Here is a 13482-nt window from a genome sequence, read left to right as displayed (position 1 = left end):
GTTTTCGAGCAAATCTGGCCCCGACTGGCCGTGACTTTTCGCGTTCGGAGCCGTCCTGTGCTTAACCTGGCTCCCTAAAGCAATAACTTGCAGTGTGAACTGCTAGTGAAAACCCGCAATGACCACTGTGCCAACACCGTATATATAAGGAAAAAAAAGCTTTTCGGCAGAGGAAGAAGGGATTCTGATTAAGCTCTACTGCAGCCGTTCGAAGACTGTAGAGTCGCGAGTCTGGAAATAGTCGTCTTGAAAGCAGACTTAGGGATTTTCAGCAGGAACGAATTGCATTTGGCTATTTCTCTATAATTTCGTGTAAAGTGCTTAGTGAACTGAAACCAGTCCTTCTACCAACTACCAAAACTCGTACAGCAGATTAACTATTTTGATTATAATGGAAATTGAGGAAGGTTCTCATAAAGGGGAAGAGGGGACAGTACAGACCTCTGCATCTCCGGTTGCCGCTCAGGCGGCTAGAAATACACCGGCTTCTGGCTCATTCTATCCATTCCAGAAACATGAGGCCTATGTCCCCCCAAACTATTCGCTTTCTCAAGAGTCGAAACAACTCGCCCGCGACTTACAGCAGCCTGTGTTCGCTTCAAACCCTACGATGGTGCACATGTTTTATAACGTGAGTATATACGTAATTTGCTAAATAATGAAAATATACAAATATTCGAAAATGGGATTGCATATTTTCATATGTTTAAATCGGTGTTTATGACCAATATGTACCTTGAAACTACTGCTGCAGCTGGAACAACTAGGGAAAAAATTTTTCATTAATGCAACGTCTTTCTCGGGTGACTATGACATGAGGTCCAAATCGTAATGATCAAAACTTCGACACTGCTCTTTTCTCGTGATCGCAAAGACCCACTTTAGCCGCATAGGAAGATAGGTACCCTTCCCCGACGACTTCTGATCAATATATATGTATACACAATACCTTGTGGCGTCCGTATGTATTCCACGTATGGCTGCGTGTTACCCTAGGTTGAATCCAGAATATTCTCTGGTGGCCGGACATTGCAGCGAAGAGCTAAGTTAATTAAAAAACAGGCCAAAAACAATTCCCACTTGAAACGATTTTTGTGCAGAATTCTCAGCCGTGTGCCGATCCCATGCGAGCCCAGCTTTTTTACCCTCTAAAAACCTGCGCGATCCACGCAGAGAGGAAAAAAGCTTTCAGCTTCTTCAGCTGTTGATCTCTGCCGAGACATTGTAGCTGGTGACTGATATAGTGATTTAGTTAATTGATTTTAGTATGAAATTTGTTGCCACGTCCAATTTATGATATGGTGCAGAATCAGAAGGAGTCTTCATCACTCTTCACTTAACAATTAGGTACGGTCGGCCGGTCGACTTCACTTTGAATAGGATTTCTATAGCGAAACCCATGATATATGCACGATACGCAGAGAAGACGTGGTAACTCTGTTTCATAAACAGCTAGCCCTTTATATGTAGGAAACAAATAATATATTTTGCAGGTATAGCTTTTTTATTTGTTGCTGATACAAATAAACGTGGGTAATCAGATTTTTATCTTTATAAGACTCGCTGTTTGAGCTATGCATATGGGGATGCCGTTCTAAGACAGGATGTTCCTCTAAAAAATGCTATAAAAAGCAAGTAGGTCTCGCGGTATCTGTCCATGTTTTTTCATCAATAAATCGTCTCATTGCGCAGCAACGAGCGTTAGCGTTGGTGACTTTATAGATATGGTCAGCTGTTGCTGGGCAGATTAGATTTTCCAATGACTGGTTAACTGGCGCCTTTCACATAGGGCTAATCTATGGTTAAAGGGTAACAATAGCTTTTCGGTGGACTAAAAAAGGTTTTTGCACGCACTCAAGTAAGGACTTTTTTCAGATAATCTTTGATGTTTTATTTGCAGAAAATGTAACATGTAGCAGACGAATGTGGTCTAGGCCAATAGATATTCAGATCCTGCCTTTTATTAGGTTCTTCTACAAGGCATCAATAAATACGCCCCAACCGTATTTTTATCTGCAACGTTTCAAATACATAGACCTCGTAAGCTAAGGTAGAAACTCGTTAAAACACAGCTTTCTTTCTCATGATGTCTATTGATTGATGCTTCAGAACGACGCAAACCGTAACTCTGGAATTCGCTTGATCCTTGAAATGGAGTTTTGACACATGATGCTGGCGTAATAAAATGCAAACAATTTAGTTATCCAGAGCAAGTAATGTGTTTTTTTACGTGGCCAACATAAACATCGAGTGGCAACCGTCACTGGGTTCCGATATCTGTGATAGAAATTGAGCAACTAGACAAAATCATCATCATACATATATTATATCAACTGCGCATTTATGAGAATTCCCGTTAGAATATGTAGGCGCCGTTTCAACTTTGACACTGTATTAGTAATCTATATGCAGAACGCCAAGTTGAAAGCTACGTTTGTCACCAATGGTAAGTAACTCAATTTCACCAGCGTAACAATAAATAACATAGTTGCGTACGAAACGTTATTTCGAAACAGGCGTTCATCCGACAATCGTGGCACTGCAAGTCTATAAATGCGCAAAAAATCGCAAAGGACACGTGCGTCCATTATGGCCAAAGGGCAGGAATTATCGAATAGCTCAGCGTTCAACGAACTTTGGCCGAGGCCACAGAATTTTGTATTTCTTAACTGCGGCTGCCAGCCACTTCCCAAGAGGACGTACGGCACAAGAATAAGCAGGCGCGGCAGGTTCCTGTATAGCGAAGCTAAAGAACAACTCATGGAAAAGATCCAAAAACTCGGATCCTTCATGAATGAGACTGTAGCGGCTAAATCTGACATTACTAAAAAGGTCATGCAGGTCTGTAAGGCCCTCAGGTACGGGCCCTCGCTGTAAAATTTAGGCAGTTGTCTTTTTGACTAGGCCGCTCTATCCACGTATAGTTCTCTGCCTGTCATTGCTGCTAAAGCGCCAATCTTCTAGGCATGTGTTAATAGTCAGACAAGCTGTCGTCCGATCACTTCCAATGTATCTTTGTCTTCATTCGTCAGCAGCTGATCAATAGAAGTAGGTTACTGAATAGACCATTCCTGGCCTATAAGTCCCGAATGTTTTGCATCGGACCACCCCATTCGTGATCCGCTGCATACTTCGTTGCAAATGAACTCCACACCCACAACGGGCCCCTCTTTTCATACCACATTAATATGCCGAATATAGTTGCTATCGACGTTGGAGTTCTCAGCTGGGAAACGACTCCGTATTTCACTGCATAAACTCTGCAAGCCTCGCGAAGCTTAATTAACTCTGCTGGGGTACTACAGTGAAGCGGCTTCACACTGACATGATTCCTTGATGGCCCTTAATAACTCTTCGAACTCGAATGAGGTCAGTTCAATGTACCGCCGTTCCGTAACTAGTGAATCCACAGAGGAAGTCTCAATCTATAAATTTAATCAGTTTGCACCTACTAAACAGGAAATATATTATAACGCTTTGAACGGAACGGGAAAGCCAGTCTAGTAGACGGGCGACGAAACGTAGATCCGAGCGGGCCGCCTCCCTCGGCATCTTTAAAAAGGCGAGCCAAATTGATTGAAGGATTGAACAGTTCGAAGTGCCTATCTTAATTAGCTTCATCTCACAATTTCTTAATGCTCGGACCTAGTAGCCCATGAAAACTATAATTACAGTAGACCAACTACGTAAACACGGATATTCATAGTTTGTTGTATTTGTGGCGCTAGCAAACATCGGTAACATCCCTGTTGATCAACCTTGTCGTTCTGTAGCAACGGCTAGAGGCACTCGAGGAAGAGATGAAGTCCGAGCGTCAGGGGAGAATCCGCGCGGAAGGGAAACAGGCCGAAACAAGAAGAGAATTAGATGAGATTTCTAATCGACTGCTCGAAGCGCAGAGAAACGAAAAATCACTACAGGTAAAGTTGTGTAGACTCTGATTTAGCATGACTTTTTCAATGAAGCTCACAAGCATTTGCATCCTATTCGTGCTAGAGCTTTCGTACATGTAGACGCATCTTATAGCGTTTCATTCATGCATTCAGATAGAAAGAAGCCAAGAATAAAAAAAGAAACACATTTTGCCGGCAGTGCTAGCATTCGTCATGTGCTTGTTAACAACATACCCGCAGTACAGTATCTGAGGCTGCAATTGATGCGTCGAGATTGTCATGGCAACATACTGTATTGTATCACTTAATTATTTCTGAATATATGTTTCTCTCAGATTGATTAAATCATGGTGTGGCGATAGTTATATAGGCAGCTCAGCGTCGTACTGCGCTCGGTTTCAGGAAGTACTTAAACGAAAGGAAGTGGAAGTGACAAAAATACGCAAGGACCTTGAAGAGGTTAACCTAGAGTTCGAGCAGAACATTTCGGCACTTCGCCGAAAACACAACGAACATTCGAATGAGCTCACCGATCAAATCGACCAGCTCAACAAAGCTAAGGCCAAGTACGAAACACTTATATAAACATGCCCATTTAAACAAATAGACGAACGTTTATAGACATCCTGTCGTCTTGTTGTATAATAACTAGTGATCCTTAAGGTCAATTTAGCTGATGTATATATTTTTTATGGACGAAAATTTGCATACAGATAGATGCAGCACTGCTAAACATAGACATAGGTAAATATGATCATTCTGCTATTACGCTGCTTTCAACCCGAATAAAGTCAGCTCGTTGACGTTGCTCACTGCTGTTTTCAGCGTTGCGTATTTAAATATGTCAGAATTTACATAGCATGTCAAGTAAATAAATATTGGTTGAATAACTTCAAACTTAATCCCTAATTTGATAGTCTTTGATGCCTTTAAGAGGCACTTAGAAATTCTAGGAACTTGGGTATACGTGGTGATTTCGGTTCACGTCTCGGCGTGGACTCACTTCACTAGTCAGACGTCTAAAGCCATGTTTAGCATCAGAGCCCGACAGAAAATCTGCGACATCTATTCAGTTAGTGGAGGACTAAATAAGTGAATAAGTGTTCTTAATCATTAAGATCATTCCGAAACGGTAGCGAGCGATAGGAACTGATCCTGTTCTTGATTTCGTTTTGCTATTCAGCGACAGTAAACAATTTGCGTCACCTGTCAAACATCCAGGACCAGATCTTAGTGGGTGACCCCTGATTTCATCTACTTTACCTCAATTGGAAGCTATGAAAGCAAACCAAATTGGCTTTGCTTGATTGCTACAGGCAAAACGAATGTACATATTTATGATATTATTACTTCTAGTACTAGATACGTTTCGTCTAAGCTAGGCATAACCTAGAAGAAGACCTGAGGACCTATATGAATAGAGAGGGTCGCGGGTTGAATGCGCATGGAGGCCCTGCCCACGTCGGCTGTAGCGTTGATCACAGCACACCCAGATTATGACCCCGTTGTTCGTACTATTAGTCCGTGGACAGATGCTATTGCTGCTGGAATAGGGCAGTTTTTAAGGAAAGAGAATAAATTAGACTAGTAAACGATCGTGGTCAGACTGTTCTAAACAATGTTGGTCTACTAGCGTCCGAACGCAGAGTAAAGTCACAATATATCATTTGTTTAAACGCAATATTATATATAATGATAGGCGGTTATTATAAACGCAACTTGTTATACTGCTACCTTGCTGTTTTTTTCTCGTATCTATGTTGTTTGTTTCCGCTGTCTCTAATGAAACGGTCCAAGAACAGAAATCTAACCTCCGAACGTTGATTTTCAAGATTAAACTATTTTTTCTACTTTTATTTTTTTTTTTTTTATTTCGAATTCGTGTTTCGAATAGTGACCAGTCAAACTTTGTCTGTTAGCGGCGCGTAGCTCAAAATGTGGTCCATTTCGAGGTCCACTGAGCCCGCTTGTAATAGCCAAATTACACCAAATGGTAGTACGAAACAAACGAAATTATATGACGCGCTGTTGCCCACCACTGTGAGACTGTAAGTTAACACAACTTTTTGTTTGGCGGGAAGGATCGAAATTGTCCAAATGATGGCACATGCTAGCTGAGGCGTTACATTGAATTAGTTCAATATCATAAACAAATAATTTCCTATATAATTTAGCTTATGTTAGAACCTATTTTTATGTACTTAGTCGCGAACGGGCGGCATCCTATACGCCAGTAGCAAGCAACATGTCAAATTGGCTAATGGTTTTTAAGCAGAAATATCTTTCTATGTATTTTCTGATGTATAGCAAAAAATAGATATAACAAACCTTTTCCCGATCTTCGCAGGATTGACAGGGAGCGTTCGGGCCTGAAATCCGAAGTTAACAATCTGACCCAACTGCTCGATTATCACACTAAACATCAGGTCTGTACTTTTAACATAATAATGCTACGATTCGTATAGCATACAATGTTAGCAGTCTTATTATTATTATTATTAATTAGTCTATCGTTATTTCAATCGTTTCGATATCATGCAGCTTCTTAATAGTTCAATTGCAAAAATATACTATTTGCTCTATCTATAAAATCGGCATGGTCTGTCTAAAAATTGTTCCCATTGGCCTAGTAAATATGTCATTCGTTAGCGAAAAAAAAAACGTAGCTTTATATCGAAGTACCTATTTAGACAGATTTTCAGCCCATTGAAGGCCCATCGACTTTATTTTCTGATCAAGTAGGTCAAGCGCCTATATCACACACACAGTGACTAACCGGTTACTTAGAAATGCATTTGTTAAGATATCCAAAGGGCTAACGCATTCCGCGTGTCGCCCACAGGCGCAACTGGAACAACAGATGAAGGCCGTTACTCAGCAGTGCAACGAGATGCAGCTTCGATTAGATGAAGCCAACCGCACAGTTAACGACCTCAACAATTCGCGCCAGAAGTTAGAAAGGACCAAAGTTGAACTTGAAGAAAAACTTGATAGAGCGGAACGCTTGATCAGTGGTTTGACTAAGGCCAAGAGTGCGCTGGCCACACAGGCAGAAGACGCAACACGCAGGGCGGATCACGAGAACAGAGTAATTTATAAAATCGATGCCAATTCATCGTAGAAAATTTACAGTCAGCATTGTTAATGAGGCAACTGCTGAAGCAGTCTCAGTTGTTAGCCAGTATAAGTCTTCTCATATATAATTTTCTTAATTCGTACAAATATGTATAGGCGCCTCACGACGACGGTGGCCAATCAGGGTGGCTACTGTATGCTGTGCCTATTTCTCTTTGAGTCATGCTAACTTTGTTTCAAATATTGACGAATATATAGGAACGAGTGGCCGCCGAAGGTCGCCAGCGTGCGGCCGAGCATTCGGTTAATACAATTCAGACATCGCTTCAAGAAGAGGAAGCTGCCAAGGTTAATTTGCAGCATCATCTAGCCAAGATCACTGACGAAGCCGAAGCATGGCGAACTAAGTACAACGAATTGATTATAAATACTATCCCACCGCTTGAAGAGGAGAACAAAAAACTCGTCATACAACTCCACGAGAGTCGTGAGATGTGCGCAACTCACGAGACCAAGGTTGGAAACAGGCAGAAACGCTTCATAGATAAATTTCACTCAAGTCTTGCTTTTAGGAGGACTTGATACCCTATGCGTATTGCAAAGAAACGCAAACGTCTTCTCAGCGCGAGTAAAACCCCGCTACATGCAAACGATATACGTACAGCGTATGCTAATAAAAGTGCAGAATATAGCCTAGTGGGTGTGTCAAGCTGAACGCTACAATATCTGGGTTTCCTAAGGCAATTTAAAAGAAAACAATGACTGTAAACGCTAGAGAAACTACATTAATAAGAAGGCTTGCGTTTTGTTCGTTCAACTATATCTACCAGTATGAACAATTATAGCAGAAGCTTCGTCTCGTACTAATTGATTAGTTTCTTTTGAGAGTTGTACTCTCAAACGAGTCGAGTTGCACGTACAGCTACGACCAGAGACTATCTGACGAACGTCAATATTTTGATTTTACAGATTTTAGCTCTGGAAAAAAATAAAGCTCTGTTAGCTCAAGAACTCCGCGACAGTCAAGCGAAGTGTGATTACCTACGAAATGAGGTACGTCCTGAATCATTTAGGATAACTATTCGAGCATGTAAGGTACAATAAGAATGTTGACATTGCCTCTCCTGTTTAACTCTAGTGCTCTATGGGCTACAATACATAACCTGTCACTGACTGCGATCACACGAACTTATATTTGAATAACATGAGAGGCTAGTATCAAAAACAACTACATTGTATGCAATCGTTTGCCGAGACATGCATCGTCCACGGGGGTCTGATATCTGGCAGAATTAACCTTTTTCCTTTTGGGACAAATCACTATAGTTGCTACATATTATAAATAATATTCTATCAGCAGAGAAGTAGTAGTGCATCATAGCAGTAAAAAGCTTTGAAATTGAACGAACGTTTTTTTTTCGGTTAACCTTTTATGTTCACAGGTAAATACCTGTAGCGCGCAAAATGAATGGTGCCAGAAATGAAACTCGAAATATTTAATTGTAGAAAAAGTAACGTATAGAGATGGCAATGATTCTGACTGGCTTTAGGTAATTACATTGGAGAAGAAACAAAAGGCATTCGACAAGACTATTGCGGAATGGAAAGTTAAGGCTGACGACCTCGCCCACGAACTTGATGCCTCGCAAAAGGTATGAATTGTCAGGTACTTTAATACCTAATTTAGTGTACCCGTCGGCGTGGAGTACGTCTTGCAAGCTCTGAATGAACACGCTGAATGATCAACTTTTCCGCATAATCGCTTGTTTCGAAATAATCTGGCATGTTATATTATAAAAAAAAAAGAAAAGAGTTCTGTTAAGTGAGAAATAATGAAAGCCACATCTACTTCTAACAGGAATGTCGGAACTACTCTACAGAACTGTTCAAGACAAAGGCCACATACGATGAGGCACTTGAGCATATCGAACTGCTAAAGCGTGAGAACAAGAGCCTTCAGGACGAACTCAAAAATGTACTAGATCAGCTGGCAGAGGAAGGCAGCACGATCCAGAATCTGTTGGCTCAACGAAAAAAACTTGAAAATGAACGGGACGATGCGCTTGTGGCTTGCGAGGAAGCCGATGCTACTATCGAGCGACAGGAAAATAAGGTCAGTCTAGAAAAAATCGTCCACGGCTTTGCGTCTAACTTACTTTTTTCGTTATTCTAGACACCGGCCTGCTTTCAGTTTATGTTGGCTTTTATTTAAGATTACATGTCCGCTTCAAATATATATATATTCTAACGAATTGTAATAGAACGTTGTCCTAACGAAACTAGAGGTATAAGGCACTCTATTATATTATAGATGCGGGCATCACAGACAACTACGCTGGCCAAATGTGACTTCGTGCGCGCAGGAAGAAAAAACAAAGTCAAGTTTTAATAGAAAAATAAAAAGCTTTCGACTATACTGTATATGCATTCTAAAATGTCTGGCAAAGCATCGTCCTGCCAAAGCTGTGTTTAATGCTTAACACGTATTCCTCGATGCACAGGGACTACGACAATACGAGTATATATGACACAGCACACTTTTTAAGTTAGATAATGCAAATACTGTGCAGGAGCTAACTTATGTATACGGAACTAGCTCGTGTCGACACAAAAGTTTGCTAATATTCATTTTACGTAAACTAACGTGGCATTTTTGACTCGAAATTCGTTTTTTTTTTTGTTTGTTTTTTCTTTTGTTTTTTTTTTTTATATAAATTCTGGGTAATTCTGAATAGGTAGAGGAGCATTTGAGCTTTACAAATGGGTGTATATATGAGCAATACAAAAGATATAAGAAACGACAAATATGTGGTTTTTTTCGAGCGCTAGGAATGAGTGAACACAGTAAAGGCAAACACAAAAAAGTTTACTGGCGAAACAGGCCGACCTAGTATAACTCTCAGCGCTGACCATAAAAAGTAAGTTGATTAACTGATACAAGCAAGAGCTAAATTTATTCAATTGTAAAAAAACAATTCATTTTGGTTCGGACTAGCAGACAGCTAACCTTTGTTTCAAATGTTAAATTTTCAAAAAAAAAAATGTACTGAAAAGAACTTGAGTAAATTAACTATGCTCCATTTTTCATACCCAATCAAGTTATGTTCGTCTGGCTAAACTAACCACACCATTGCAAACCTGGGCTTGTTAAACGGCCATTTTGACAAACGCGTGATAACCCGGTTAGCCACGATTCTGAGGAAGCATCCTAACAGCTCTAGCTTCCTATGCTACATGAAACACGTTACCCGCTAAGGGGACTAGTAGCTTAACTCTAATGCAACACAATTTGTCTTAAGCGGCAAGGCAACTTGTGACGCAGTGGTCTAAAATTATCTGTTAAAAACCGCCTGGTGTCACATTTCGTGCGTGAAAATTTAACATGTGTGGCGTAAATCTTAGGCCTTAGAATGCAGTTAAATATTACGGTCATAAATTAAGATCATTATATATATCTCTCTTTCAAGTACCCAGTATATATAGCAGATGTTTTTCTTTGCGACACAACTCGATTCTATGTACTTCTATGTTAAAAGATCCCAATTGACACTTTGAACTGTTTCTTATAACAAGCTGAACCAATCATACTCTATACATTACACTGCGAAATCCAGGTCTTGAAGTAAAGAAAAAGAGTAGCGTCTAAATGCTAATTACTGTTGAGATGGACGAAACACAAGCGCATCTTGCGAAAAAATTGGTGATTATTACCGATGTCTAAACCGGAGCTAAAGGTTATGTTTTAACAAAATATATAACACCATGACGATACGCGAACGACCGATGCGTCGATTGCGCGTACTTAAAGAAGAAGTGCTACCCTTAATTTTAGTTTTACAGAACTATATATGTCTTGATAACCCGCCTTAGAATAGCGGATATGTTTGGTTGGCTTACTAAAGGTTTATTAATTAGAATTATATGGAAGCCGCTTTTTTTGACTTATCTTGATTATTTCGATATAAAAAAGAAGCCTTTGCTAGGTCTATGCATGAAGTACATGTTCAGACAGGATTTTCATTCGATACACTGTGTGTATGCCCTATGGGGTATAAGTAGGGTCCCTTAAATCTTTCAGGTTACGGTGTGATAAGAGGGATGCCGAGCCGCAGCAATTTGACTGAGTCAAATGCACAATTAGCTAAAAAACCAATATTGTGAAGTTTTTTTATGTTTCAGCTTTTCCGTGCTGAGGTTGAGAAAGAGCAAATTCGTCAGGATTGCGCTACTAGACTGCAAGAGAAAGAGCAAGAATTCAATGAAGCTCGTAAGAACTTCCAGAAGGCGCTAGACCAGTTGCAAACGGCGCTGGAGAGTGAAGCCCGTGCTAAGGTGGACGCGCTCCACAAGAAGAAGGTTCTTGAGGCCGATTTTAATAAAATGGAAATCGAGCTTGAGAACGTAAATAAATCCATAACTGAAGCACAAGCGACGATTCGTCGATATCAGAATATGGTCTGTAGAGTATTGAAGACTATCATACAATTGCTTTTTATCACGTTTAGTTTGCTCTATTTTTTCTCTCTTATTATTATTATTATTATTATCAAAATCAATGACTTCTGACCGTGCTTTGACTTATAGCACGTTAGCTCTATATAGTTTTGTTATAATATCGAAACGTATTTCGAGCCTTCTACGCCATTTTTCTGGTGTTTACTCCCGACGGATTCACTGGCATCCCAAACTAATTTACGTAATTCGATGTTTCCAAATTTTGTAATAGCAAGCCATCCATTTATTTTCTATGTTTTGTAAGCACTTACGTGGTGACATAAGGCATCTTTCATATTCGTCCTGATATCCCTTTCGTTGTGACAGGTTCATGAGGCCCAAAAGGCGTTGGAACTGGAGCAGATGGCACATGATGAAATGCGTAAGGCCTGTACAGCAGCCGAGCGCCGCTATAACGAAACGAAGTGTATACTCGAAGAAACGAGAGAGCTATTCGAACAATCTGAGCGCGGCAGAAAGTCCGCTGAGGCTGAAGTGGATGAATTGCGTACGCAAGGCAACGAGACGGCCGCGGCGATAGCCACGTTATCGTTGCAAAAGAGGAAACTTGAGGGTGAACTGGTTGCGCTGCATAGCGATCTGGACGAGACAATCGTCAACGTGCGACAACAGGAAGAAACTGCCAAGAAGGCGATGGTGGATTGTGCACGTCTAGCGGACGAATTGACGCAAGAGCAGCATCATTCGGCAGACCTGGAGAAAGTACTCAAAAATTATGAGCATCAAGTTCGTGAGTTGCAGGAGCAACTAGATCTGGCCCAGGCTGCGGCGTTGGCCGCCGGACGTAAGCAGATCGCGGCGTTAGAGGCCAAATTTCACCAAGCTACTGTTGAGCTGGAGACCGAAAAGCGACAGCATGCAGATACTGCCAAAAATTACCGAAAAGACGAGCGGCGTATTAAGGAGCTCATGTTCCAGGTTGGCAATGAACTTTTTACTTACATTTACCCATGTAGATATCATGATGCGTTTCTTTAAAGCAATCGATCGCATAGCAAAGCAAACTAAACAAGCACTGCTGTTCGCCACTCAATCGTTGCAGATCGAGGAGGACCAGAAGAACCACCAGCGGCTGCAGGACGTAGTAGACCGAATGCAACATAAAGCGCGCGAATATCAGCGTCAGATCGAAGAGGCTGAGGAGATCGCTTCGCTCAGCATGAGCAAGTATCGAAAATGCCAAGAGGAACTCGAGGATGCCGAGGCACGTGCTAGCACTGCCGAGAATAACCTAGCGAAATTCAGGGCTCGCCAAACACAACCGGGAACAATGCTCGAACGTTGAATTTTGACCCCCAAAATACACTCTGAAGCTTCGACGTCAACACCACGGATCGTCGTCTGACGGCAATTAAGTAACCGATTGCTTACGCTTTAAAAGATCCCACCGGCGTACTTTCTTTTTGCATTTGTCGTGAGGTGCCTAACACTTGACCGTCGTGCAATCAGATGATACACCCGGGTCTTTATATAACGCACACCGCTGACTGCTGACTATCACAACCTCTTAACTAGAATGTTCAACTTTGGCGTATTCATAGAAACCAATCGACGTCTCATGACGGCAAAATACATAGCAAGCTAATATATAAAACTCAGCGGCAAGAGCAACGATCAATGGATAACATTGTTGGTAGATAATAGTGTTAACTCGTGATCTCTGGGGTTGGTTAAAGGAAGATTGATAGATAAAGTAAGTTCATGCCTCTGCTTTGGCATGAGCAAATTGTGCGTGTTACCAACAGCAGATTTAATTGCTGGGACTGAGAAAGTTATGAAGCACAAACTGATACGATGGAAGCAACACCCCCGTGGATATCGGTTATATTGGTCGCTGGCGCATTGTGATCGATATCAGAAAATAAAGATATCATTACATGGTCTTGCACACTGTATGTGTATTTTTGAACCCTATGAAAAAGGAATCATCAATATTTTAAATTAAATCAAGTTACATTAGGTAAAAGCAACATTTATCCAATTGGTTAATCTAAGCAAA

General features: G+C 41.0%; 1 protein-coding gene across 1 annotated transcript; it reads left to right on the top strand.

The window, feature by feature from the left end:
* On the top strand, positions 1 to 13371 carry LOC111262182 (uncharacterized). Its single transcript, XM_022836250.2, has 12 exons — positions 1 to 631; positions 3774 to 3920; positions 4296 to 4459; positions 6241 to 6319; positions 6736 to 6981; positions 7227 to 7484; positions 7938 to 8021; positions 8519 to 8620; positions 8827 to 9081; positions 11148 to 11423; positions 11790 to 12401; positions 12526 to 13371. Exons 1-12 carry the CDS (start codon positions 392 to 394, stop codon positions 12766 to 12768), a joined length of 2706 nt encoding a protein of 901 aa, XP_022691985.1. The 5' UTR covers positions 1 to 391; the 3' UTR covers positions 12769 to 13371.
* The last annotated feature ends 111 nt before the right edge of the window (positions 13372 to 13482 follow it).

This window comes from Varroa jacobsoni, unplaced genomic scaffold (assembly GCF_002532875.2).
Source record: "Varroa jacobsoni isolate VJ856 unplaced genomic scaffold, vjacob_1.0 scaffold_631, whole genome shotgun sequence".
Lineage (NCBI taxonomy): Eukaryota > Metazoa > Arthropoda > Arachnida > Mesostigmata > Varroidae > Varroa > Varroa jacobsoni.
The sequence above is the reverse complement of the archived record's forward strand: the minus strand, read 5'-3'. Positions and strand labels throughout refer to the sequence as shown.